General features: G+C 45.8%; 2 protein-coding genes across 8 annotated transcripts; one reads left to right on the top strand and one right to left on the bottom strand.

The window, feature by feature from the left end:
- Nucleotides 1-652: 652 nt before the first annotated feature.
- Nucleotides 653-7186, bottom strand: PAGR1 (PAXIP1 associated glutamate rich protein 1). Of its 5 annotated transcripts, XM_053265195.1 has the most exons (5): nucleotides 6992-7186; nucleotides 6166-6233; nucleotides 2593-3020; nucleotides 1678-1760; nucleotides 653-1023 (listed from the first exon to the last, which is right to left on the bottom strand). In XM_053265195.1, the coding sequence occupies exons 3-5, from the start codon at nucleotides 2988-2990 to the stop codon at nucleotides 839-841; spliced, it is 666 nt and encodes a 221-aa protein (XP_053121170.1). In that variant the 5' UTR covers nucleotides 2991-3020; nucleotides 6166-6233; nucleotides 6992-7186; the 3' UTR covers nucleotides 653-838. The 5 variants fall into 5 exon arrangements, with proteins under 5 accessions (XP_053121170.1, XP_053121168.1, XP_053121169.1 ...); XM_053265193.1 differs by lacking the exon at nucleotides 6166-6233 and having other exon boundaries at nucleotides 6987-7186; XM_053265194.1 differs by lacking the exon at nucleotides 6166-6233 and having other exon boundaries at nucleotides 7034-7185.
- A 48-nt stretch (nucleotides 7187-7234) lies between these two features.
- KIF22 (kinesin family member 22) lies at nucleotides 7235-23229 on the top strand. Of its 3 annotated transcripts, none has more exons than XM_053265188.1 (13): nucleotides 7235-7476; nucleotides 10618-10823; nucleotides 12043-12170; nucleotides 13255-13403; nucleotides 14140-14580; nucleotides 15216-15369; nucleotides 18052-18157; nucleotides 18336-18510; nucleotides 19932-20025; nucleotides 20108-20184; nucleotides 21607-21810; nucleotides 22385-22444; nucleotides 23028-23229. In XM_053265188.1, the coding sequence occupies exons 1-13, from the start codon at nucleotides 7471-7473 to the stop codon at nucleotides 23061-23063; spliced, it is 1836 nt and encodes a 611-aa protein (XP_053121163.1). In that variant the 5' UTR covers nucleotides 7235-7470; the 3' UTR covers nucleotides 23064-23229. The 3 variants fall into 3 exon arrangements, with proteins under 3 accessions (XP_053121163.1, XP_053121165.1, XP_053121164.1); XM_053265190.1 differs by lacking the exon at nucleotides 7235-7476 and adding an exon at nucleotides 7602-7751; XM_053265189.1 differs by lacking the exon at nucleotides 7235-7476 and adding an exon at nucleotides 7701-7828.
- Nucleotides 23230-27360: the final 4131 nt, after the last annotated feature.

Genomic DNA, 27360 nt, shown 5'->3' on the forward strand with positions numbered 1-27360 from the left:
TCACAAGGACGGCTAAGGCAGGGCACAAGAGTGCACCGAGGGCCATCTGTACAGGCTGGAAGGGAAGCCTCAGCTCAGCCGTCCTCCTCACCAGGAGACTCAGTGGCTGAGGAGGTGAGGGGAGATAACTGGCTGGAGGGGTGAGGGGAGACTGGCTGAGGGGGTGAGTGTGCAATAAAGTCCTAGAATGCAGATACTCTGTGAGGGATAAGCTAGTTCAAGAATATTTGGTCACCAGGACCAAGTATCAGGGTCTTTTCCCTAAGCAAACACTGTACCGCTGAAACTCAAAATTAGGTCGGGTGATCCTCTACTCCCTGCTCCAGCCCCAACCAGGGGGTCATCCCAAGAGACACACTGCATTTCTAAGGTGCTCCAAGCAACTCTGAAACATATTACAACTGGCAGGATATCCCTCTATTCATCCTGTTTGAACAGAGCATCTCAGAAGCACAACAATGGTAGGAAGGATTCCCCACCTCCACCCCAACTCCAAAGTCAAGATGAAGGCCAAGGCATGTCACGCTTGCCACTGCCGTTGGGGACGAGATGCACAGCACAGTGAGTCTGTGGGTGTCAATGTGGACCTCTAATCATGTCTTCTTCTCCCAGGTCCAAACCTCTCCCCACTCTCAGAGATTAGCAAGTTAAAAACAATCTCACAGACCTTTATTACACCCCAAAATCCCCAAGCAAGATCCTCCTGCAGCCAGTGCAGGATCTGAGCCAAAATCCAAGTCACCGGTTGACTTAATGGGTCCATGCATTCATCTTCTTCCTTTTACATTCACACTCAAGAGCCAATAATTTTCTTTGGCCCCAAAAAGTTCAACAACCCTCAGTATTTGCGTTGGCGCAAGAAGAGTCCTGATGGCCGTTTTGGCGTGGGCACATCATCCGAATCCAAGTCGAACAGGTCTCGGCCTGTTTTCATAATCTGTTCCTCTAAGACCTTGTGGCGCTTCATGTCCGATAGCACCTTGTCCAGGCGGGCCTCTCTCTTCTGGCTCTTAGCTAAGGTCCCTGAAAATGAAACAAAGATTAGGGCTTATGGACTCTGCCACAGGAGTAAGTTAGAGCAGGGCAAGAAATTTCAAAGCAAGAGGCAGGCCTCAAGCTCAAGGTGTTACTTGGCAACAGAATACCCTCCATGCCTCAAATCCACATTTTGTGTGATGTTTTGAATGAGCCGCCTTATGTCCCAATCAGTGTAGTGCAATCAGCTATGCCTTTCCCTGAATGTCCTCACTGACACCACTGTGAGGGGCAGGGGAAGGTCAGTGGTACACTTCCCTACATTTTGCATAGGCCTGATATTCCTCAGGTTTTCTCACTTTCATTTTTTCCTTGGCCAGGGTGGGCGGGGTTAATGTATTTCACAACAGGCCCACATGGCCTTTCCTTTCTCCATTTCCTATATATCTGCTTGGATGACAGCAAACTCTGCTGGCCAATCTGTTTTAGTTTTACTAGGCTCAAAGGCCAAGAAAAGAGACTTCAGTCAGGATTCTTGTGTCCTCTGGAGAAATCCTGGGGATAAATGCTAGAGCAAAGCTGAGATGGAAGTGAGGAATGTTGGGACAGGGAAGGCCTGACAAGGCCAGTTCCAGGGTTCTCCGGAAGGCATGCCCATCTATCCCATAGTGAAAGGGAGTTTCTCTTTCCATCTCCACATACCAGGGGTTCTCCGGCGGTCAATTAAAGAGCTCTTGGGTGAGGCAGGCTCGTCATCAAAGTCAAACTCAGTCGGCACGTGAGGTCTGGAGCAAAAGGGAAGAATGAAAATCAACACAGTACTGCCTAAGCAGCAATCTGGAGTCCCTCCTTCCAGTGTTCCCTCTAAGGTGTGCACACATGCGCATGCACACATGTTTTCTGATGTCTGCTCAGTTCATTTTAGATTCCACCGCTCAGATTGAATCAGGAAGGTCTCACTTTGAATATATCTGCACACACACTGCTGCCCAGAACAACTCATTCCACAACACAGATTTAAAAAATTAGAACACTGCCTCCTTCCTCCCTTATCTCAGACCTTGAATAGGAACTTAGGAAGCTGCCTTAAACAGAGTCAGACTACAGGTCCATCTAACTCATTATTATCAACACTGACTGGCAGCAGCTCTCCAAGGTTTCAGGCAGGAGTCTCTCCCAACGCTACCTGGAGATGCTGCCAGGGATTGAACCTGGAACCTCCTGCATGCAAAGCAGATGCTCTGCCACTGAGCTACCCCACCCCATATTCCCTCTCAGGCATGCACATGTGTGCGGGCTCACAGGTTTTTGAAATGTCTGCTCAGTTAATTTTAGATCCCGCTCAAGTTGAATTAGGAAGGCCCCACTCTGAATGTGCACACACTGCCTTGATACTGCCGCTCAGAAAAAACACATTCCACGGGGGGGGGGGTAGAGGGAACGCTGGCCCCATCCCCTAAGGGGAATGTCTTACCACACTCACATATAGGCACCCATCCAAATGCAAACCAAGGTGGAGAAAAGGGGGAAATTCATGCTCGCTACAAGACCAGCTCTCCTCCTACTTCCCCCCCCAAACCCCCTTGTTAACGGAGATACCAAACCCCATCTTCTCACTTCTCTTCCTCCTCCTCTTCCTCGTGCTCAGGCTGCCCTTCGGATTTATCCTCGTCTTCACTGTCAGGCTCCGGGGTAGGGTTGCGTCGGGGCAGGATTTCTGCCTGGATCTCCAGGGTCCCCTGGGCAGCAATGAGCTCGTAGAGCCGCCGGATCTCCTCAGGGGGAGGCATCCAGCCGTCGGGCGAGTCCAGCTCCTCGTCGCTGCAGGGCACACACCAATCCTCTTCGGCAGACTCGCTTCCTTTCCCTGACTGCTCCTCCTCTTCCTCCTCCCCAGCAGCCTTGTCTTGCTCATCAGCAGGGGCAGCAAGCTCCGGTGCAGGCCCATCGTCCACTGCCAAGGACTGCATCCCCGAGGTCACTTCCCCTTCCTCCACAGTGCTGGCCTCCTCCATGGTTGCGAGAGAGGGATGCACACCAGAGGACTGAAGGACAAAAAGGGGAATTACAGACCTGGTGGTAATCGGTGAACAAGAACTTTCCTGGAGCAGCCATTTGGAGCACACCCAGAACAAGAGCCCGTTGGGGTGGTCAGTCCCATGGTGATGGGAGGGACGAATGCTCATGGAGATTTTTGACAAGGTGGTACAATGGGGAAATGACTTGACTAGCAAGCCCGAGGTTGCTGGTTCAAATCCCCACTGATATGTTTCCCAGACCATGAGAAACACCCATATCAGGCAGCAGCAATATAGAAAGATGCTGAAAGGCAACATCATCTCATACTGCACGGGAGGAGGCAGTGGTAAACCTCTGATTGTTTTAGTGTTGTTTTAGAATATTGTTTTAAAATTTTAAACTGTGTTTTAAATTTCTTGCTTTTAAATTTTCTCGTTTTGTTTTTAATCAATGTTTTACTTTTTAATCTTTGTAAATTGCCCAGAGACGTAAGTTTTGGGCGGTATAAAAATATGTCAAACAAACAAACAAACCAACAAACCACAGGGCTCTGTGGTTGCCAGGAGTCGACACCAACTCAACAGCACACTTTACTTTGCACCTAGAGGCAGAAAATAGGTGAGACATTTTCAGTGCTTTCAGTGCATTATCATGCTCTTATTGTCCTGACTGTTGGGCCTGAAGCAGCCAAAATTGCAATGGGGTTTTAAAAGCTTTTAAGAGCACAAAAACTACTATCAAATTTCACTGATGTTGTCAGAGGAATGGAAATAACAATTGTCAAGTGCTCCAAAGATTACTCCATGGAGAAGGTACAAAAATTTGTTCATTTTTACTTTAACCCTGGCCCTAACCCTTTCTTCTGTGCAAAAATGACAGCAAATTTACCCTAATGATTTTAGAAACAAAAAACGGGTGAGAATATATAGAAAGCTGTAAGTGCAACAGTGTGCCTATTTTCCACCTTTGGGGGTAGATGTTGCCAAAAATCACTATGAACATTCATCCCCTGAGATGCTACAACTGGCCAAAATTTGTGAGCCTAGCTCATAGACTAGAAGTGGTTAAGATTAGACTTGGACTAGTGAGATCTGGGTTTAGATCACCATCCTTCCAGCCATGAAATATCTTAGGTGAACAGCAGACTCTCAGCCTACACCACAAGGTTATTTTGAGGGAAAAATTGAATAACTTTGAAAGAAGAATAGGATACAAATATAACACCTACTTGTCATGTTAACATGGTGCATTTTTGAAAGCTTATATTTGCAGCATCCCCTTTACCACCTAGTTGAATTTATTCATTTAAACCCCGCTATCGACACACACACTCAAAGTGGCTTACATTCAAGACAGAATGACATATACATTTAGCATAAACCAACAGTATAATACACACACAGAGAGCAAAGCAAAAAGAATTCCAACAAGGCCACTTAAAAAGGTCTAAAATTCTACTGCACATTCCCATGAAGCCTATCTTACCGCACATGCACCATTAAAGTAATCTAGCAAGATCTACCAACACAGTCAGTCTGTATTCCTCTACCATTTAGGATTTCTAAACTACTGGACTCTGGCAGATGAGAGAAAGGAAATTCTGACATAAAATCCACTGCAGAGCCTCATGCTGTTTACTGTGGCGATTCTGCAAAACAAAGTCACAGTGACAGAAAAATCATCCTTTGGATTAGGAGCCCACGGAATTGCCAAGATCAGCCGGGAGTTCTAGATGAAAAGTCCCTTTGAAGTCAGAGGGATTTAATTGGAATGCTGAGAAGCAAGTTCTGAACAGTTACACCTTCCTAAACAGGATGATCTCAACACAAGCTTACAATAATCAAAACAACAAAATATGCACTTTTCAGGGAAGGATCTGAAGAATATTTACAGCTGTTTTAATTAACTTACTACATTCTTATCCCACCCTTTCCCTAAGGGGCTCAGAGTGAAGATCATGATCTCCTCCAATGTTCCCTCTAACAAGGATTCCCAGATGTTGTTGACTACAACTCCCAGAAACCCCAGCTGCAATGGCTTTTGCTTGGGGATTCTGGGAGTTGTAGTCAACAACATCTAGGAATCCCTGTTAGAAGGAACACTAGTCTCCTCCCCTCATTTTATCCTCACAACAACCCTGTGAGATAGAATTAAGCTGAAATATAGTGACCAGACCAAGACCACTTTGTAAGATGAGACTGGGGATTTGAATCTGGGTCTCCCAAATCCAAGTCCTACACTAACTACTATACCACACTGGGATATGTCACAGAATTTTATCAGAATTACATTTTTAAAAAGCACAATCCTTATACTGAGACAGACAATTCATGCATCTAGCCCAGTATTTACTAATTCATTTCACTTGGTCTGTTTTGTTCATTTCCCTCCTGATTTTCAATAAGCTATGGTCAGCTATACACTAGGGATGTGCACAGGACTGGCAAATGCCAGTTCAAGGGGTGGGGGGCAGTGTTCTCACTAAGGCATGCACATGTTCACACGTTATTTGATGTCTGCTCAGTTAATTTTAGATCCCACTCAAGTTTAATCAGTAAGGTCCCACCCTGAATGTATGTGCACATACACTGCTTTGATACTGCCTCCCAGAACAAAACTCATTCCGCACACAGATGAAAAAAATTAGAGAGAATAAGGGGGGGGGAGGAGGAACTTTAAGGACTGAGGAGGGTGCTCTTACACACACACACACACACACACACACACACACACCCAGTGCCGTTCTCAAAAACGTTCCCACTGGGGCAGCAGCGTACTTCCTTGGCCAGCCCGGTATGTCGCGGACCAGAAGTGGTTGCTGTGCGTGTGCATGTTGAGCTTGCTCGTGTACGCGTTGCGATGTGCACACGCACAGTCGCCACTTCCGGTCCGTGGCATACTGGGGCGGCAAGGAGATATGCTGCCGCATCAGCAGGATGTTTTTGAGAACAGTGCTGGCGAGGAAACATGGTGGGCGGGGGGAGCACCCTCCCCAGTCCTTAAAGTTATCTCCCCCACCTCTGAACCAGCCAAACCGCTAGTCTTTCAAACCGGTGCGGAGGCCTGTAAAGGGCCTCCGAACAGGTTCCGTGCACATCCCTACAATACACTAATGCACAATATGAAATGAGTAAGCCATAAAAAGTACATAGAAAACGTTATCTAAAATACCGGAAGCAAAGAGTCAAGTGACACAGAAATCCTTCCCCAAGATGGGTATTTTAAAAAACAGATATTCCCTGAGGAGGACACAATTTCACAGATAGCTTCATTACTTCAATTTTCCTGCTGGACTAAAAAACCCCAAAAACAATCTGCAGCAAAAAGTAAACAAAACTTGGCATCAGTCCTTGCTTAGGAACATTGATTTCTTCACCTTAAAAATGTTTCTTGAACATCCAGCCTAGAGAAACGTTGCATAACTAACTCAAAGACTTAAACCCTTCATTTAGGCTGCACAGTCCACTGGGCACAGTGGACACATCCCCAAATTACCATACATAGGATTGCACGAATTATTGCAAGCACGATCCAGCCAAGTTAAGTTCAAGTAATTTCAATGCAAGAGATCAAACATGATCTCAAGGCTGCAATCCTAGATACACACTTCCATAGGATTATTTACTGCTCTGAACTTGGTCCTAATAAATGTATTACCACAGAAAGTGGCTTTTTCCCCGGGAGGGGGCGTCCCCTAATGGGCCAACATCATGGTTACCTAATATTTTTGTTTTGTAAGATTATAAGCTCCCTCGAATACCGTGGACCTATTTGCTTTTATAAAAACGCGGACAGGCGCAAGTCGCAAATCTCTCCCCACCTAAATCAGTCCCTAGGATTTGCAAATGTTTAACTGGGCTGACTGCTTTAGATTCTCTTTAACTAAGCTTTTAGGAAAACACTCTACACATGCTCAGAGGCATTCCACTGCAACATCTCTAGTGATTTAGTTAATTAACGGCGTCCTAGCTGGCAAATGAGGAATACGGCACCTCACCAGCCCCCAACCCCGTCTGCAGCAGGACTCTCCGGAGCTTACAGCTCGCGCGCAATTGCTTCCATCTTTTCCAGGAAACCAGCCCAAAAAAGCAGACAAAAGCGCAATTGATTACGGCCGCCGCTTCTATCTGGAGAAGGAACCAGAGCAATAGAACTAAAACCCCTCAAAAGCGCCTGCGCTGCTTTTGGAAAAAAAGGCATAAACTAGCTCCTCTCCGCTTGCCTTTACTTTGCGCGTGCGCTCCTCGTGCGTAACGTCATGCGTACTTTAGTATCCCCGCTCGTCAGAGAAACTTTCCGACACGCAGTTTAAACTTCTGTTAGAAAAATGAAAGCCGTCATGGGCAAGGAGGGACTCTTTTAATGGCAAAAAAGGGCAAATTACCGTATCAAATAGATTTCTATATACGATATGTTCATCGGAAGTTATAAAGGAAAAAACCAGTCATTTGGTAACCGGAAGTGCCATTAAGGACAATGGCGGTAAGCCTAACTCTATCCTTTTCCCGTTTTCCTATCTCTAAGTGGGGTGTTGCGCGTGCGTAGGTCTTCTCAACGCCCTCTCACTCCAGTGCGCCCGCGCGGAGTTTTCACCCCACCTTGCACGATGTAACGGCGCCTTCCTCAGTCCCGCGCACGCGCAGACTGCGCCGCCCGTCTCAATACGCACGCGCCGTAGCCGACAACTCCTCCCTTCCCCCCTTCCCATTGGCCCTTTTCTATTTAGGAGGCGGGCATAGCGCCAAATACAAACGGAGGTTAGTAGTTCTTTAATGCGTCGTTCAGAGTTGTGCTATTGTGCGGTAGGCGGTCTGGGTGGGAGCAAAAAAGTAGGGTAAGTGCAATGGGTGGCGAAGGCCGCCGCCGGTAGAGCCTTCCCTTTTTCCTGTGGGGCTTTCCCCCCGTTCCCTTGTCCTTTCTGGTTTCCCTTCTTCCTGGGCTTGCTTTCAAATCTTTCCGGTTTCCCTCACTGAAGGCGGCAGCAGCAGCAAGGAGCAGAAAGCGTTAAATCCACGGCCTGTTGGCTCCCCCCCGCCTCAAGCCCCGGCCGCGTGGTCCCTCCTCCCCCAGCTTGGAACTTGAGTTTAAATACTTTATTTTGGTCTTTGACCTGCAAAAGTAGAACTTAACACGGGACACACACCGCACCAAAACATCAAAAGACACAGTGAGCAAAATTCAGATTGCTACAGTTAAATGTCCAGGCTACTCAACTGCTAACTACCAATCAGTATTAATTAAGTGCCTACTTAACTATTAGCTAATAGTCCGGGAGGGTGGGGAGGAATTGCGTTTCTTCATGCCGTGCTCTGCTTGCCACAGCACAATATTTAGCTACAAGAATGGAACTGGAGGGGGAAGGCTTGTTCCCCTCGCTGGAAACCGCCTTGGGATTGTTTTCAATGAAAGGTGGTATATACATTTAACAATGAATGAATGAATGAATAGCAATAAATGCATAAATAATTAATGGGACAGTAAAAAGTAATCAAGAGTAATCAATGAGTCTGCTTGCCTCTTTATTGACTACATTTCTATCCTGCTCTTCCTCCATGGAGCCCAGAGCAGTTATGTCTATCCCACAACAACTCTGGGAGGTAGTTTAGGCTGAGAGATAAGTGGCTGGCCCAGAGTCATTCAGTAAATTGCATGGCTGAACAGGGATTTGAGTTCTGATCTCCCCAGTCCTGGTCCAACACTCTAACCACTATATCACTTTAGCTCTCCATATGGTGGGGCTTGGAGAGTTGCAGAAATACTAGTGGTCTGGTTTTGTGTGTATTTCTCTTTCTCTTGTTATAAATTTATTTATATATTGCTTTTCAAGTTCTCAGAGGGATATACTTAGCAAAACATCTAAGAAAATGGCTTTCTGCTCCCAGAATGGCTCACAGTTCTGTGTATGGAGGGAAGAAGAGCACATAATCAATCTATGGAATTATCTGCCATAGGTTGTGGTCATGGCCACTAGCTTGGATGGTTTTAAAAGGGGCTTAGACAAGTTCACGGAGGATGCCTATTAGGGGGTTACTAGTCTGGTGGCTATAGGCCACTTCCAGCCTCAGAGGCGAGATGCCTCTAAATACTAGTTGCAAGGGAGCAACAGTAATAGAGAGGGCATACCCTCACCTCTTCCCAGTGGGCTTCCCAGAGGCATCTGGTGGGCCACTGTGGGAAACAGGACTAAATAGGTCCTGGGCCTGATCTAGCAGGCCTGTTCTTATGAGTGGAGCATCCTAGATTATTTGCTAGTTTTAAACTGGTCTGATTGGATTCAGTGTGTGCAGCAACAACAAAAAGCCCCAAAGCATTTTACATAGAAAAAAGTATTAGAAAGTGGTTCTCTGTTCCAATAGGGCTCTCCTCAAGAGAGTTATTGACTCTATTTTGCTCAGTGCTTGTTATTTATTGTTAAATGTATATACTTATAGTTATAGTATACTTATAGTTATAATAGCTCATACATAGTTATAATAGCTCAAACATAAATCACTTGCATATTGTCTTGTATAAGCATGCAGAGGAATAATAAAGCCTCAAATTCTGGAAAATATATTTACTCTTTGCAAAGGGGTACAAAGTGCAAAACTGAGAAATAAACATTTGCCTGCCTGCTCCAAAAATACATGATCAGATAGCCTGATCCAGCTTAGTCATTTCTCACGACCCTTTAAACACTATTTTCTTCAGCCACCTTCTGCACGGCACGGTCTTGGTAGTTAAAAGTTAAAAGTTGGATTGCTACTCCTCTCTATTTGAAAGCATGTTTGTATATGGTGAAGTGATTCTATTTCCATATAACATTTGGTTGTCTGAACTTACCCTTTCTGTTGACCTCTTTTTGTCTGGAAAACTCTGAATGGGAGAAATATGGCTGAAATTGTCCACTAGTTACATGCAGCCTGATAGGTAGGTTTGGGGAAGATGAGGGTCATGACATGAACATACCAAGAGCTTGAGTGGGCTCCTGGCAGAGGTGAGGTCACTTGAATCTGAGATTTCTAATCTAATAGCAAACACAGTATGTTGTTTTTGGCCAAGGGGCATACATTGGTACAGTGGCTTCGTCAAAGAAAATGGCCCCCGGAAATGACCTTAGTGGTAATTTCCGGCCACCTCTGACCCGTAGATATGTGAGGTTGGCATGTCCCCCCCCCCCCCACTTTTTAAATGTATGCCAAGGTCAGGTGTCTTCTTCCTGTATCCGTGGATGAGTTCCACCTGTATCTCATCTCTTTGTTGGAAAGTCAAGAGATCTGAAAATGTGTTTGGAGATGCAGGCAATGCATCTGTAAACGTATGCATGCTTGTGTACATGGAGATGCTCAGAATGCAGCAGGAGTGGCTACCTATTGCCTTAGCATCTGGTTCTTCCTTAGCTGTAGAGTTATGAAGCTTAAAACGTTGCTGGGTTAGAGAGTAAAATTGCAGGAGAAGTTTTAATCAAAAAGATCACAAGTTGACTCGGACAAGAGAGTCCTGAAAGAGCATCTAGTCTTGCAGGAATGTAGAGATCTTGGCAAAAGACCTGCTAAAAATTTCTTGGTGTGTGAGCGTTTGCTGCCAGTGGCTGTTCTAAATCCATACTCTTCTCCCGCCGCCACTACCCCACCCCTGCTGCAGGTATTCATGACAAGTAATCAGCGCTTAAGCCGGGCCGGGTTCCGGAGAGCCCCCGTTAATGCACCAGCCCGGGTACGAGTTTGTGTGCGGTTGCGCCCTGGTGTAGGGACCGGACAAGGTCAAGATGCCCCGTGTGTGCGAGGAGTGGGCTCCCACTCATTGGAGATCCTCAACTGGAGAAACGAGATGGAGATGATGAAGTACCAGTGAGTCGGATGGAGAACTGGTTAACCTGCATGCCCCATAAGGTCTAATAGTTGACCCCATAGATCAGCCAATATTTAACAGGGGCCCTGTTTTGAAGTGGGCAAGGTCTGGCGGAACAGCTGTGTTGGCTCTGCCTACTGACTCCCACAGGAAGCCAGACATGGGCCAAGGGCTCTATAACCCCCTCTCCCAGTGTGCCCAGCAACAGCAGTCTTCCTCCAGGGGTGTCTGTTCACTGCTTCTGCCTTGGCTTGCACATGGGAGGGAGCTATGGTTAAAGGGAGAATGCTAACGGGGGCTCTGTTGCTGTTCATGCTGCAGGAGAATGAGCCCTTTGGCTGGGTCTTGGCTTGGGATAAGTCAGTGTTCTTCACTGTAAGGCCTGTGGGGCAGTGGCAGCCCCCACCAACCCTAAGCGTGGCTCCTTGACTAACTGTTCCTTGGGCCTGTGTGAAGCTTTGGCCAAAGCTGAATACTCTGCACTGGCACCAGGCACAGATGATCACTCTCACCAGGCAGTGCTGCACTTTGACCAGCACTGGGGGGGCTCCTTTAACGAGAAGGAGCCCTCTTGAGTCCCTTGCACCATCTTGGAAGGCATGCACAGAGTGCTGGGAAGTGTAGCCCTTCCCAGCACTTTCCCCAAGAGGGCTTTGACTCTCTCTTAACGCACCTTCTCAGCACTGACAAAAGTGTATTACTGTATGGAGGTCAGCACAGAGGCTCTCCTATTGAAGGGTGAACTTGTTTTATTTTGCCGAACTGGCTGTGGCTTAAAAAGTAGTGAAGTTCACTGGGATAGGTGGTTATGTAGTGTGTGTGTGTGTGTGTGTGTGTGTGTGTGTGTGTGTGTGTGTAAATAATGAGAGAGTGGGTATCCCTTGAGATCCCCACTCGTGCTAGGGAGGCCTTCAGGGCCCAAATCTGACCCCCAGTTGCTTATCCGTACCTTAAGACACTTCCAGTTCTGAAAAGTCCCAGGAAACTGTAGCTCAGTGGCAGAGTGGCTGCTTTGCATGCAGAAAACCCCATTTGCAGTCCCTAGTATTTCCAGTTAAAAGGAAACCTTGGTTCCTGGGAAAGACCCAGTGTCAGACCTTAGAAGGCTGTGGCCGAAGTAGAAACCATTGGACTTCATGGATGTATTGCCTGACCCTACAGAAAACACCTTCACGTGTAAGCCAGCAGGCCCCAATCCCATTTTTCTCTCTCCACCAGCTTTGATGCTTTTTACGGTGAAACATCCACCCAACATGACATCTACATGGGATCAGTCCAACCTTTCCTGCGCCATCTCTTGGAGGGGCAGAATGCCAGCATCCTGGCTTATGGGCCTACCGGAGCAGGTAAATATGACAGACTAACTAAATCATCTCAGAAGAACTGGAGTCTGCCAGCAGGGGTGGAAATGAAACTTGGAGAAAATATGCCTCTGCAATATTCTCCAGATTTTCTCTGGGGGGTTTTCTTCAAAATTCTCATGAGGGTCTCTTTCTTCAGCACAGCAACTCCCTCATTCAGCAGGGGGGAAATGAAGAAAAAACAATAGCAGCCATTGAGGGGGGCAAACAATTGAGATTTCTTGGATTGTTGCTTGCTTTCTATAAAAGGCCAAGAGAATCACTCCACAAGTGGCCGATAAATATTCTATTTAATTTTATAATCAAGTTAATGAACACTTTTCAGATTCAGAGACCTCATAGTCTGCACAGTGCCCCCAGCCTTTGCTCACAAAATGTTAATTTGCAATTCTGTGTACTCGGCTGACAACAGTAGACAGCAGGGGATGAAGGAAGAGACAGTGAAGGGGCACATGACTATGAATAACTGTTAATGATGGTTATATTAATGACTGTGAATGGCACCAGATCTTAGCCAAAAGGGCAATAAGTGATGTGTGTGGTTGTGCAAAAGATGCTTTGCAACAACTCTATATGAGTGACAAATTAATGTTTTGGGAGCCTAGACTAAAGGAAAACAGTTGTCCAGACAATGAGGGACTCTGTTCCTCTGATTTTGAACAAAAACATATTGCTTGAATTCTATTTTAATATATCACCATCAGCCACTTATACAGCCTTCTTAAAACAAACAAACAAAAAACCAGAAGCTTCAGTTCATTGGGGTTCGTGGCCCACCCCTAGTATCCTCCTTAAGGTAGTCTGGTGTGCTTTCTCTGTTAGTCATATTCTCAAGGAGCCATCTATGGATATAAAAATTATTTCTGAGTAAATAAATTCAAGAGGTGAGACTTTGTGATTGCAGATAAATTCTCTTAAGTATTCTTCTCCCTTCCAGGTGAAGAATATTAGGAAAAAACAGTGGCTGGAGAATATGTTTCTCCATTTCTAGATGAAATTGAGTCAGGGAGAGCCGACGGTTCTCTAAACTTTTTCTCCTGCCTTTTGTTCTCTTTTGCCAAAATGATAGGGAAGACGCACACTATGTTGGGCAGTCCAGATCAGCCAGGGGTGATACCGCGAGCTGTTCGGGATGTCTTGCAGATGACAAGGGATGCTTCAGGGGATGAGTGGAAGTATTCAGTCTCCATGTCTTACCTGGAAATCTACCAAGAGAAGGTAATGGAAGATTGACAAAGCTGCTTGTGAGGGGGAAACTGAGCCTAGTGGGTTCAGTGGGGAAAGGCCTGGAGCCCGGAAGTCCGTGAGGGAGAATGAGAAACAAGATGGAGGAGCCCTATATCGTGGAGAGCACAACCTAGTGGGGCAAGCGATGCGGCATTGGCACACTGCTCTCCTTTCTCATGTTGCACTGGCTTGTTCTGCCTGCCGAGGAGGAGGAGACAGCGAGGTCAAGTGTCACCAGTGCCCTTCCCAGAGGCCAGTAGAATGACCAACTGCGCTGTTGCGCAGGAAGTGGTGGAGGAGAATCCATCAAGGTCTTAGGACAAATGGTGGTGTAAAACCATAAATAAATACAATAGAAAGGCGGTGTGTGGGGGTGCGGAATCCCACTTTTTATTTTACATGATAGCCCTGCTGGATCAGCCTCCCCTGCAATTGGTATTCGGAGTCATCCTGCCTCTGAGCCTAGAGGTAGCCTATAGTCATCAGGACTAGTAGCCATTAATAGACCTGGCCCATGAAAAAGTTAATTTGAATGACTTGCTTCTAAAACTGACTCTACAGAGACTGTTCTGGGAGCATTGTTGGCTGAAGTGCAGAGTAAATGACCTTTTCCTTGAGTGGCGGTGCTCCTCGTCCTGGAGAGTTGGTGAACTCTGAATTGAGCTCCATCCTGCTTCCAAGCAGACAGTCTAAGAAATCTAAGTGGTTTGGTTTCTGCCCCAACCAGGTTCTTGACCTCTTGGAGCCCTCCCTTCGTGACCTGCCCATCCGGGAGGATTGCAACCATCACATCCTGGTGCCTGGCTTGACACAGAAGCCGATCATGAACTTCTCAGACTTTGAAAGCTACTTCTTGCCTGCCAGCTGCAATCGGACAGTGGCACCCACGCAGCTAAATCAGCGCTCCAGCCGCAGCCACGCTGTGCTGCTGCTTTGGGTGAGCCAGACCCAGGGCTGGCCCCCCTATGCACGCCGGGCTGCCAAACTTTGCCTGATTGATCTAGCCGGCTCGGAAAACAACCGGCGGACAGGCAACCAAGGTCTGCGGCTGAAGGAGAGCGGAGCCATCAACACCTCGCTCTTTGTGCTCAGCAAGGTGGTAGACGCCCTCAACCAGGGGCTGCCTCGGGTACCCTACCGAGACAGCAAGCTTACTCGTCTGCTGCAGGTAATTAAGATGACTTGAGTTTTCTAGCAGGGCAGTGGGTTTGCTGGGGAGGCAAGGTGATGTCATGGTCGAGGCCTTTTCAATGATGGCCCTTTGGCTTTGGAATGCCTTCCCTGAAGAGCTTCACCATGTTCCCTCCCTCAGTGTTCTTTAAAAACAACAACTAAAAATGCATCTTTTTAAAGAGGCTTTTTAATGTTTCACCTGTTGCTTATATCTGGGTAGGCTCTTCAGTTTTTATGATTCTCAATTTTTCGCTTTTTAAGTAACTTTTAATTTGAAACTTCAACTATAGTTCTGATTGTGATCTTAGCTTGGATTTTTAACTTTAACTTAATTTGGTTAATTTATTTGTATCTATTTTATGCATGCTATGAGCCGCCCCAAGTGGTAGTGTACAAGGGGGCGGGGTATAAATATTTTAAATTATGCTGGACCAGCACTAGGGAGACCTGGGTTCAAATTCCCATTCAGTTATGAAGCTCATGATCAGTCCCTATTTCTTACCCTAAGCATACATCACAGTGTTTTTGCAGAAGTTCAGGGGTGGGGTGCAATGTGTGCCACCCTGAGCTCCTTGAGGGCAAAAAGGCAGGAGAAAAAAAAATGTAATAAATAACCTTCTTGTACTCCAGGATTCCCTGGGTGGTAGTGCTCACAGTCTGATCATTGCCAACATCGCCCCTGAGAAGAGGTACTACTTTGATACCCTCACGAGCCTCAACTTTGCTGCCAAGTCCAAGCAGGTGGTGAACAAACCCTTCATGCAGGAAACGCTGCCAGAAATTGGTAAGGAGGGGAGCTGGCCTGGAGGCTTGAGTGGAGGCAGAACTGTGGCACGCTAGAGGTATCTAGGAAGGAAACACCTGGAATCCAAGATCTTTTGACTCCCCAGGAAAAGAGTGAGGTCCAGTACGGAGGTTCTGCTCAGACATCTTTTAATCATGGCTTGAATCTAAATACACCCTAGGACAGGAGTTTCCAACCTGCAGGCCTCCAGATGTTGCTGAACTACAGTACAACTCCCATCATCCCCAGGCATGAATTGTAGCTGGGGCCGATAGGAGTTGTAGTTCAGGACCCCCGGATTGGGAACCACTGTCCTGGAATCTTCCACGATCTACCTTTTCCTTGAGGAGCCCTGACTCTTGTATGAGCCTGGTTAAGATCACCCCCTTTCTAGTTCAGGTGCATTCCCAGAAGTTTCCCAGGTCCAAACAGGACTGAAGATATAGATTAAACCAGAGACGGCCAAGTGGGAAAAGTGCAGTTTAAGATGAGGATTGTAGTGAAGGCCAGATGCCTTGCCTTGCGTTGACTGATGATTGTGCCTCTGAGCCTTCTGCTTTGGAAAGACTCTGGAAGAAGAATGAGATGACAGGCTCTGAACTGATATGTAGATATCAAAATAGCTTTCCAATTTGGATCTCCGACCAAGAGGCACCAGTCTCTGCCCCTCCAATGATTCCTTCCATCAGAACACAAAAAGCCTCCAAGATGTTGCCTACACTCAGATCAAGGTATTAACGGTCCTAAACTAACTAAGACTAAACAATCAGAAACTTCCAGAAAGTAGTTATTTTATTTTTTGCATTTATATACTACCCCATATACACATTTCTGTATATGATCTTTACAGACAAAAGAACAATAGGTCATTCAAAACAATTTAAAATGACTGTCAATAAAACTCAAACATTCTGAACTAAAAAGCTGATAAAATAAGTTTGTTTTCAGATGTTGCTTAAAAACAGCCAGAGATGGGGAGGCTCTGATTTTTTTAGGGGAGCATGTTTCAGAATTCTGAGGCAACCGTAGAGAATGCCCGGTTCTGGGTTGCCACCAAAAGAACCAGTGGTAACCACAACTGAACCTCCCCTGATCTTAAATAGGTGGCGGGGTTCACGAAGAAAAAGAAGGTGCTCTCTTAAATACCTGGACCCAAGCCATTCAGGGCTTTATAGTATTAACATTGGTTCCCTCCAAATTTGAAAGACAATAAAGGGCTAGAAACCAAACCCAAGAAGATCTGGTTTCCTCCTGAATATCCACAACAATAAGAGAAGCCATCAGATCTCTCTTGTATCCCCTCATTTCCACCATCTCATCTGAATACAAATCCTATTGAAATCTTGTGTTGCCTCTATTCAATTTGGGGGTATAAAGTACCCAGCTTAGAACCAGCAAAGTGTGCAGTACACCACCTGAAAACCCAGCGAGATGGTGTTTCCAGGTTCTCTTCCAGACAGATTGAGAAAAAGGTATTAGAAACTCTGGCTGTAGCTCACACGCTGTGGCTTCAGCCCAGATCTCCTCCTGCTGCTTCCTCTCCAGCCTACTGTCCCTTCCCTCCCCCATGTAGCTCCCAGCCCCCTCCCCATGGGAGCTAAAACTCTTCCTTCCTGAGCTAGGATCTGTTTCTTTCTCCTCTGTTCTAAATTGCCTGTTCTCACACCTTCTCCCTGAGTCTTAGCCTCACCCAAGCCCGCCCTTCCTCCTAATAAACCCTCTTCTGGGCTCCTGTGTCTCATTTCCTGCTTTTACTCATAACTTCAGCTTATTCCCCTCTAGCGCAGGTAAATTCCTTCCGGTCAGAGTCTTTCACTCTGTTTCCCTTCAGTGTCTCCCAAATTCCTCCCCCCTCCCCAATTTTCTGCCCACAACAGCAAACTGTAGCTCTGGTGACTCATTTATCTTGCCCCAAACTCTCTGCCCCATGCCTCTTCACAAGGTACTAGTGTTTAGGGATGTGCACGGAGATCTTCGGTGCCGGCGGGGGTAGCGCTTTAAGGGCGGGGGAGGGTGTACTCACCCCTCCCGCCGCATTTCCCCCGCCGGCGCGCTGTCGGATTTAAGCCCCCGACGGACGCACTCGCGACTTCCAGCCGATGGCAGAAACGGGGCAGCAGGGAGGAATGCTGCCGCCCCGAGGGGCTTAAATCCGACAGCGCGCCGACGGGGGAAATGTGGCGGGAGGGGTGAGTACACTCTTCCCTGCCCTTAAAGCGCTACCCCTGCCGGCGCCGAAACGGCCCCAAATCCGAAATGTTTCAGAGGCCTTTACAATGGCCTCTGAAACATTTCGGGCACATGCCTACTAGTGTTAGCTTCTGACCATGTTAGGAGTTCCGTTTAAAGAAAACTATATGGTTTGAGATGCATTGTTCACTCTGCCAGCTTATATGGATTGGTTGAATGTTGTTGCTAATCCCCCATTGCTTTTATGAACATTGATCATTCCTTTTTTGCTTTCTTTGGCCTTGCAATTAGATCCTCTAATACATTTGCACTATTTGATCAGAAGCCTGTTTGTGGTATTCCTCCGAGTGTGGTTAAATCTGTTCCTGTTTGTGACTGGTTTATTATTTTTCTGGATTTAATGTTTTAACTATTACTTGTTCTGATTATATAAGTTGCCATGAAATGTGATATATTAAGGTGGGATATGAATAAAATTTCCCTTGTCCTTAGCTGCGCCCAAGAGACCTTCTGCAGATTCCAGTGATGAAGGCCCTGAGGCCAAGCGGCCTTGCTCAGAGGAAAAGAAGCTGAACGTGGTTGAGGAGAAGCCACTCAGGTGAGGTGTGCCTTCTGTCGGGCAAAAGGCCTAGCTGTGTTTCTTCCACACTTCTTCAGGAGCGTGGCCACTCTGTCCTTGAAACACTGGGCTGAGGACAAAGCCATAGCTCTGGGCTGATTGGACGGAAGTGCTGTCTAAAACCTAGTAAAAAGCCTCTGTTTTTCCTCCCTCACAGTTCCTTGCTGCCTCTAGAGAACCTTGAGCCAGCCTTAGTTCAGCGGTTGCTGCGCTTGGAGGCCTTGGAAAAAGGGACAGAATCAGGGAATCGTGGCTTGCCTCTTCTCAACACGCCACGCAAGGAGAGGCTGGTCCTTCAGAAGCAGATAGAGGAGAAATGGCGTGAGCTGCAGGTGAGGCTGTTTTCCTTTCCTCCAACTTCTGCAAGGACCAATATTAACGCAACTTAGAGGCCTTCCCCCTTCTATGTCCCAGCCTGATCCCTCAAAGGATGTGTATGTAAAGTGATCTTTATGCAGGCAGGATATATATATATTTTTTAAGTTTAATACAAGAACGCCGATAGGCACCATCTTAGAAGAGGCAAGCTCCTTTGCTCTCATACAGGAGAGGATGCTTCTTCTTAAGGTGGTACCTGCTGTGAAACGTGCGTGCAGTATTCAAAATGAAAGAATGCTTTTTCTTTCGCAACTGTTGTGTTATCCTTATGCAAACGTATCTGCTCTTGTGCCCAGAACCCCCTCCCAGAGCATCTGCAGGATGCCTCCTCAATTACTTCCTTCAAGTTGCTTCTCAAAACCCACCTTTTCCACAAAGATTTTGGCACAACTCCCTGTGTCCCACTGCAACTAATTACATGATCCCCCCTATTTACCTTGCCTCTGTGTCTGTTTCTAGAATGTGAGCCCCTCTGGGCAGGGCTGTTTCATCTGTCATAAGAACAGCCCTGCTGGATCGGGCCCAAGGCCCATCTCGTCCAGCATCCTGTTTCACCCAGCAGCCCACCAGATAGATGCCTCTGGGAAGCCCCCAGGGAAGACATGGTGTGCCTTCTCTCCTGCTGTTGCTGCCCTGCAACTGGTATTTAGAGGCATCTTGCCTCTGAGGCTGGAGGCAGCCTATAGTCGGCAGGACTAGTAGCCATTGATACACCTGTCCTCCATGAATTTGTCTAAGTCCCTCTTAAAGCTGTCCCAGCTGGTGGCCATCACCACATCCCCTGGCGGAGAATTCCCTAGATATGTGCTGTGTGAAAAAGTAGCCCCTTATGTCTGTCCTAAGTTTCATGGCGATTGGTTTCATGGGATGTCCCCTGTGGATAGCACTATATAAAAACGTGCAGGTATTTGATCATGACTTTCAGCTGACAAAGATGCCTTTAATTAGGTGATATCCCAGTTCTTTCTCCTCCACCTGCAGGGTGGGCTGCCTGCAGTGGGGTGGGGAAGAGCCAGGTTGGGGTTGGTTCCAGCAGGCCCATGGAAAGCATCTTCCCTTTCTGCCGGCGCAGGAGAAAGTGGATTTCAAGGAAGGGTTGGAAGGAAGAAGAAAAGTGGTACCAAGTTATTTGTCCTAGGAGGGGTTTGATACAAATAAATGGCATCCCGAAATCTCCCACTCAGAGTAGTTTCATACTGTGGGGGTTGTGTACCCACATGTAGAGATGGTGGTACATACACTTGGGGCCTCCATGTCCTCTGGAGGGAGCTGTAAACCCACTGACAGCCCCACTCCTTCCCAGCAACCATCGTGTGGCATGTCCCTGTTGCTTGAATGGGCCCTAATTCAGTCTTTTCTCCCTGGCACACTGCAGAGTCTTACAGAAAAGCAGCAAGAGATGGAGGCCAAGCAGGAACATGCCCCTGCCAAACTCCGAAAACAGGCCGTGGTGTTGCCCTTTAAGCAAGGTAAGAGGGTTCCAGTGTCCTGGTTTCCAGATCCTTTTCTCTCTTACAAGGTCCCAGCTCCCTTTTTTTTCACCCCATCCAGCACAGACACCTGAGAAAACTGAGGAGGAGGAGGAGATCATAATCATAAAGCAGAAGGGGAAAGGTCGGAAGAGAAAGGTGTGTAAAGGAATGGGGAGACCTTTTAGGGTGAGCAAGCAACACTAAAGGCTCAAAGATGGAATGGGTGGGAAGTTGTCAGGAAGGGATGGTCAGAAAAAAAGAGGGCTTTGGGAATGCCATATTGAGCAAGACCAGAGATCCAAAACCATCAGCTTGGAACTAGCAGCCATTCTCTGGGTTCTTGGGCAGAGAGAGAGTGCTCTGTCCTGCTCCCAGACGGGCCTTGGCGCTTCATCACTGCAAAGCATCTTCTGAGCTAGTGGTGTTCAAGCTTTGTCTTTGGGGAACACGGCCCACATTGTCTGCTGAGGGCAGGGGCTCTGCGGGGTATTTACAAGATCCAAGGCTGGGGTCCACAGGCCGCCCCTACTTAATCATATACCCCCACCTCCAAGAATATGTATGTTTTTAAAAGTATCTATTATAATACAAGAGTATGAAGGTGGAAGCAGCAGAGAGTGAGGTGAGGATAAGAGCTCTCTCCCCTGTTTGGTGCAGATGCTTCCACTGCTGCACTTTCTTTCTGGAAGGAAGGAAGGTCATGGAGGAAGAAGCTGACTGATGAGATCTGGGGCTCTGAGCAATTTACTGGCGGCCTGTGTCCCATGGGCCACCCTCTAATGATGTCCCTGACTGAGAGAGTCCCTACATCCCTTACACTGTGCAAAGGATACTACGGCATGCTCTGTGGCAGCAGTTCCCAGCTCTGGGCCTCCCGATGTTGTTGGACAACTCCAATTGTCCCCAGCCATGATGCCCACCATTGTAGTTTGAGATTACTGGAGCTGTAGCCCAACTCTGGGAACCCAAGATTGGGAGTGCCTGGGCTAGGATGCATTCTTAACTCATACAGAGCACTAGCCAGGCCTATTGCACTTCACCATCTCCACGTAAATCAGGAACACATCTTGGAACTCTCCCAACACCGGGAGAGGTCAGTATAGTAGTGGCAGTGTACAAGCTGTCTTCCAGGGAAACTTAGCCACCTTCTACTGATCTCCTTTCTGAAGAATCCCTGATAAATTTATGAGGAATTCCCTGTGTTCCCTAGTACACAGTATGAAAGCCACTGGGGTGTGGCTTACTCTTGATCAGGAGTGGGGGCTTTGGGCAAGAAGTGAAGATGAGACACCAGGTCCCCCACCCCGATGTCTTTGCTGCAGAAGAGTAGTAAAGAGATGGTGAAAGACACGAGGTTCTTGGCATAGCCTTTCTTTTGCTCCTGTGCAAATAATCTCTCTTGTATGCATTCTCCTGGCTCTTTTTTTTTTTAAATGTACCTAATAGCCTCATATATTCAAACAATATCAACAGTTAAGAGCAAGCTCTCACCTTGCTGTTGACCACCCACCCCTTGGTTCAATTAGTTGACAGTACATCATCTAACCACCACTTTCTTTGGGTGTTTTCTTACGTCAGCCTTTGGCCCCTAACTCTGAAAACAAGGCTCCTCCTGAGTGGGAAGTAACTATGCGGCCTGATCTGCTAACTCGCAGCAAGGGAAATATCCTGGCCCTCCTGAATACAGGATCAGAGAAGGATCTCATGAACCTGCACCGGATCGGCAAGAAGACGGCCCAACTCATTGTGGCCTGGAGGGATCTCCATGGGTTGTTTAAGAAGGTGAGTGGAGGGCAGAACTGTTTGCCAGAGATCCTTCATGTAGGAGGTGTAGAAGCTCCTTGCAGAGAGCAGGGTATTCATTTGGGCTGAACACCTTGTGTGGACTTTGACCTACTGCCTAAACGTGTCGTTCGAGTCTGACTACACTGAAAAGTAGGGAGCTGGAATGGTCTGGTTCAATGGACAGAGAGTTGGTCCAGGATGTAGGGGAGCTGGCTTTGAATCTTCCTTCTGCTGAGAACTCATTGAGCAGCCTTGGCTGCCCCTCAGCTCTGGAAGTGGGTGGAGCCAATTATTCCAGAACATGCTCTACCACTGATGGAGAAGTTGCTGAATTACAGATGGTGAAAACCCTGGAACAACCACAACTGCCTTGGATCTATACCCACAACAATTAGCCTACTGAAATCTATTGGCTTTGGGTCCATGGTATTCTAGATCTGCAAGGGGAATGGTTCCATGCAAAAGCTTTCCTCCATCTTTGCATAATTTTGCAAGGTGCTTAGCCCTTGGCTGGTTCTGAAAATAATCCATCTCTGTGCGATAGCAACACATCATCTCCTCTTTTATACAGGTAGAGGACCTTGCCGAAGTTGAAGGTGTTTCAAAAAAGCAAGTGGCTTCATTCCTAAAGGTGTGTTCAGCGGAGTGGGGAGGAAGAGAAGGGGTTTTTTGTTTTTGTGTGTTGAAGTGGGTACAGCATGAAGATCCATTCAATCTTGCATGGATAGTTTTATGTTATACTTATACTTATTATTTATACTTTGAATATTTAAATACCACTGTTCAACAAAATTCTCAAAGCGGTTTACATAGAAAAAGAAATAATACATAAATAAGATGGTCCCCTGTCCCAAAGGACTCACAATGTTGCCATTCATGGGGTGCAGTCTTGAATGAATGGAAATTAATGGGAGTAATTAGCTCACAACTATGTCCTTGCCTATGTGCCCTGCCCATACCTGGGTAATGAGTGGAACATCAATCTGAAATCTGTCATCAATAATAAATTCTTTTCCAGTTTATTTACTCTATTACATCCATATACTACTTTTCTTCTAAAGCACGGTTGGAGATTTAGAATTTGAAGTAATGGATTAGGAAGGAAGGAACAACTTTTAAGAAATTCCAGTACCGGAGTTTAATGTTACCGTTATATGCATTTGTAGAAGTTCCTTTTAACATGTGTTTTCCCTCTTCTTCCCACTCCTTTCTAGGCAAACATCCTGACCACTATTGGAAACATTGAATAACTACATTGTCTGCAAACCACTCCCTTTGTCCTATTTAGCAGTGTTTGGGATTTTCACTTGTCTTTTTAGTGCATTTAGATGTATTATATAGAAGTGAAAATATAGATTGCTGATACTTCTGAAATTAGTATTATTGCCCCTCCCAATAAACTCAAACCATTTATTAGCTTTGTAATCATTAGCACTTACATCTATAAAAAAAATACCTAACTCAACACACAACCAGAAATATATTAGGATGAAGAAAGAAAATGGAAGAAAAGTAGGGTAGGGGAGAAGAGCAGAGTTTTGAGAGATGGCATCTTCCTCTTAAGTTTCTGCTTCTCTGTATGCTGCCAGAAGTTCTGGTCATATACTTGTAAAGACTTTATTAATTTTTTTTAAAACGAGGGTTTCCCAAGCATCTACTGAGGTACATGGTTTCCTAATTAAATTTGGACACACACACTCATAGAAAAACTAACAATTGCCCTCGCCCTGAGGGTCTCCTCACTTCATTTTGGTGTGAGGCACCATTATTAAGTGAGCCTTTGATTGGAAGGAGGCAAAAATAGCACATATTTCACCAAAAGGGCTAAAACAATCAAGTTGATGTTGGTACATTTGCTCTGTAACTCTGCTGCCTCCATTTTTGAGGTCTAGCGGCACTACAGTTTAGGCATGTGTGTATTCAGAAAATTCAGATTCAACCCAATCTGAATTCCAACTAAAACATGAATTTTCCCATAGGGAAATTGGGAAGAAAAAAAATCACTGGTTGGTCCTGGAGCCTTGAAACAACACACATGTGCTGAAGGCGGTCAGGGCCTCCTGTAGTGAGTTTGAGGAGAATTGGTCAATCGTCTGGTTTTTGGTTAATTTTTTTTTTAATGGTGAGATCTGGCTTGTAAACAAAGACCCTCTTTGGACCATCATTCCACCAGCATATGGAGGAATCTGCCCTTTGCCTTCATGTTTGCCTTTATAAAAATGGACCAAAAATCAGGGTATTAGCCAGTTCTCTTCAGATGCACTACAGGGGCCCTGTGTGGCAAATTTCAAGGCTCTAGGAACAACTGGTGATCTTTAGTGAAATTTTAAAAACTTTGATTCACCTCAGTGGGGAAAATCCTATTCCATTGTGCTAATTCTAAAATTCTGAAGTATTCTAAAACTAACTTTGATATTTTGGAATTCTGACTTTACCTTCTAAAGCACATACAATTCATTAAATTTTGACCAAATAGCTTGAAACTTTTCTTCTTTGCCTAAACGGCAGGAAAAAACCAATTCAAATGCAGATCATGAACACATTTCAGTAGTCAAAAGCTGAAGTTCCAGAGTAAATCTGCTTTTCCAGTGTTGAATTATAATCTTTTTGGCCACTCCCCAAGCACAAAGAATCCATAGTTGTTGACAGAGTGTTAAATTCCATATCCTGGGAATATATCCCAGGAGAACATAGCTATCTTTAAAACACAATGATAATTGCAGTGTCTTACTTACAATTTTATGGACTTCATCTCCAAAAGTTGCTATAATTGGGCATGACCAAACCATATGTGACAATGTCCCCTCATAAATATTACAGCTCCAGCAAACCGCATTCTGAACCCAGCCCTTTCTGAACATCCTCTGGGAAGTCCAGTAAGAATGAAACGAAGGTTTTTGCTGAACAAGTCTCAGTTTAAGATCTATATATGCTCGTTTCATTATCCTATTACCGTAATGGTATATTCAAGGTCCTGATTCCATAATACACGAATATAATAAATATCAAGGGGATTGAAAATAAAACTGCTAATATTAATATGGTGCTAATAACAGCACCATACAAATCTTTGGTGTGGCCACATTTGGACTATGTACTATGTACAGTTCTGGTCACCATGTCTCTCAAAGGGCACTGTAGAACTGCGAAAAGGGCAACCAAATGATTAGAGAGATAAGATAGAGTTTTTAAAAGATGATGAATTGTGTGGATAGAAATCTTTATCTCTCTTGCCATCCTAGAAGTAGTCATCCAGCAGGCTCAGAGGCCTGTTGCAAGGGAACTACAGAAGAGAGGGCATGCCTTCATCAGCTTGTGGGCTTGCTGGAAGCAGCTGGTGGGCTACTGGGAAACAGGATGCTGGACTAGACAGGCCTTGGGCCTGATAGGCAGAGCTGTTATGTTTTTACTATTCCAAGGTGCTTTGTACCAGAGGACTGGAAAATAGCCAATGTGATTCCAATTTTCAAAAAGGGATCCAGGGGTTTCTGGGAAATTACAAGCCGGTATATTGATGGAAAACATACTTACCCACAAAATTGTTAAACATACAGAAGAAAAGGCCTTGCTGAAAGAGAACCAGCATGGCTTCAGCAAGGGCAAGTCTTGTCTCACTAACCTTTGTTTTGGAGGGTTTTTTGAGTATCAACAGGCATGTGGATGAAGGTGATCTGGTTGATATAGTATACTTGGACTTCCAAAAAGCTTTTGACAAAGTTCCCTACCAAAGGCTCTTGATTAAACTTAGCAGCCATGGGATAATGGGACACGTTCATGTGTGGATCTGTAATTGGTTGGAGAGGGTAGGAATAAATGGACAGTTTTCACAATGGAGGAAAGTAGGAAGTGGGGTCCCCCAGGGATTGGTATAGGGACCAATGCTCTTTAACTTGTACATAAATGATCTAGAAGTTGGGGTAACCAGCAAAGTGGTCAGATCTGCAGATGACACAACTATTGAGGGTAGTGAAATCCAAAACAGATTGTGAGGGGCTGCAAAATGATATCTCTAAACTAGGGGAGTGGGTGACAAAATGGCAAATGTGGTTCAGTTTAAGCAAGTGTAAAGTGATGCATATTGAGGCAAAGAACCCCAAACTTCACATATATGCTGATGGGATCTGAGCTGGTGACTGACCAGGAGAGAGATATTGCGGTTGTGGTGGACAGCTCACTGAAAGTGTTGACTCAGTATGCAGCAGCTGTGAAAAAGGCCAATTCCATGCTAGGGATCGTTAGGAAGGAGATTGACAATAAAAATGCTAATATAATAATGCCCTCATACAAATATATGGTGTGGCCACATCTGGAGTACTGTGTACAGTTTTGGTCACCATATCTTAAGAAGGATATTGTTGAACTGGAAAAGGTACAGAAGAGGGCCACCATGATGATCAGGGGCCGGGAGAAACTTAAGAGGCTAGGCTACAGTGTCTGAGGCTCTTTACTTTGGAAAAAGAGGCAACTAAGGAGGGACATGATCGAGGTGTATAAAATTATGCATGGAGGACAGAGAAATTTTTCTTCTTTCACAGTACTAGAACCAGGGGTCAACCCATGAAACTGAAGGTTGGGAAACTTAGAACTGACAAGAGGAAGTACTTTTTCACACAACACATAATTAATCTATGAAATCCTTGCCATGGGATGTGGTGATGGCCACCAGCTTGGATGGCTTTAAAAGGGGCTTAGGAGGCATTCTGTGGGCCACTGTGTGAACCAAGATGCTGGACTAGAGAGGCCTGAATCAACAGGGCTCTTATGTTCTTAACTGGTAACGGAAACAGTATATGTATGGAATAGTTTCCCCTGTTTTTGTCATATGCTTTTGCACCCCATCAGAGTTTTCCAATATAACATCGGTGCCATCATAACACTACACAATGAGCTCAGAAGAACTGAAACCATAGCAAGAGTTTTGAGCAGAATATCACTTATTGGGTAACCAGTGAGTCTGCTAAGCTTGTGCAAGGCCTGAAGGCGTTCAACAGATTTATCTTCCTTGACAAACCTGACTACAACTGAATGGTTTTCTACACCAGCAGGACCAAACTCTTCATCTGCTTTCCTGTCACAGAAATCCACTTCGCTGCTTTTATACATGGAATATGTTTGTTCAGTGACCTGCTACCCCCTGATAGAGATTACCTCATGTATGATCGATGTACACATTGTATTGGCAGTGATACTTTCAACTATAGCTTTTAACTGGAGATCATGTTCAATTGTGTAAAAGAAAAGAGCTATTAACAGCCCTTCCCCAATGCTATCATTTTCTGTCAGATGAGTGAGGGCGCTATGAGCAGCACTGCCATGTAGAAGCAGTTTATTTTATATACCACTAGAAACTTTGATAAAGTGAAAGGTAAAGTGTGCTGTTGAGTTGGTGTCGACTCCTGAAGACCACAGAGCTCTGTGCTTGTCTTTAGTAGAATACAGGAGAGGTTTGCCATTGCCATCTCCCACGCAGTATGAGATTATGCCTTTCAACATCTTCCTATATCGCTGCTGCATGATATAGGTGTTTCCCATAGTCTGGGAAACATA

This window comes from Hemicordylus capensis, chromosome 6 (assembly GCF_027244095.1).
Source record: "Hemicordylus capensis ecotype Gifberg chromosome 6, rHemCap1.1.pri, whole genome shotgun sequence".
NCBI lineage: Eukaryota > Metazoa > Chordata > Lepidosauria > Squamata > Cordylidae > Hemicordylus > Hemicordylus capensis.

What these genes read in the sequence shown, in the direction of transcription:
- PAGR1 (XM_053265195.1), bottom strand. Translation starts at nt 2,990, where the DNA reads ATGGAGGAGGCCAGCACTGTGGAGGAAGGGGAAGTGACCTCGGGGATG. An exon ending in GAAGAGGAGGAGGAAGAGAA is followed by an intron (nt 1,761 to 2,592) that starts GTGAGAAGATGG and finishes CTTTTGCTCCAG; the next exon opens with ACCTCACGTGCCGACTGAGT. An exon ending in TGACCGCCGGAGAACCCCTG is followed by an intron (nt 1,024 to 1,677) that starts GTATGTGGAGAT and finishes TTTCATTTTCAG; the next exon opens with GGACCTTAGCTAAGAGCCAG.
- KIF22 (XM_053265188.1), top strand. An exon ending in ATGGAGATGATGAAGTACCA is followed by an intron (nt 10,824 to 12,042) that starts GTGAGTCGGATG and finishes TCTCTCCACCAG; the next exon opens with CTTTGATGCTTTTTACGGTG. An exon ending in GGAAAGGTCGGAAGAGAAAG is followed by an intron (nt 20,185 to 21,606) that starts GTGTGTAAAGGA and finishes TTCTTACGTCAG; the next exon opens with CCTTTGGCCCCTAACTCTGA.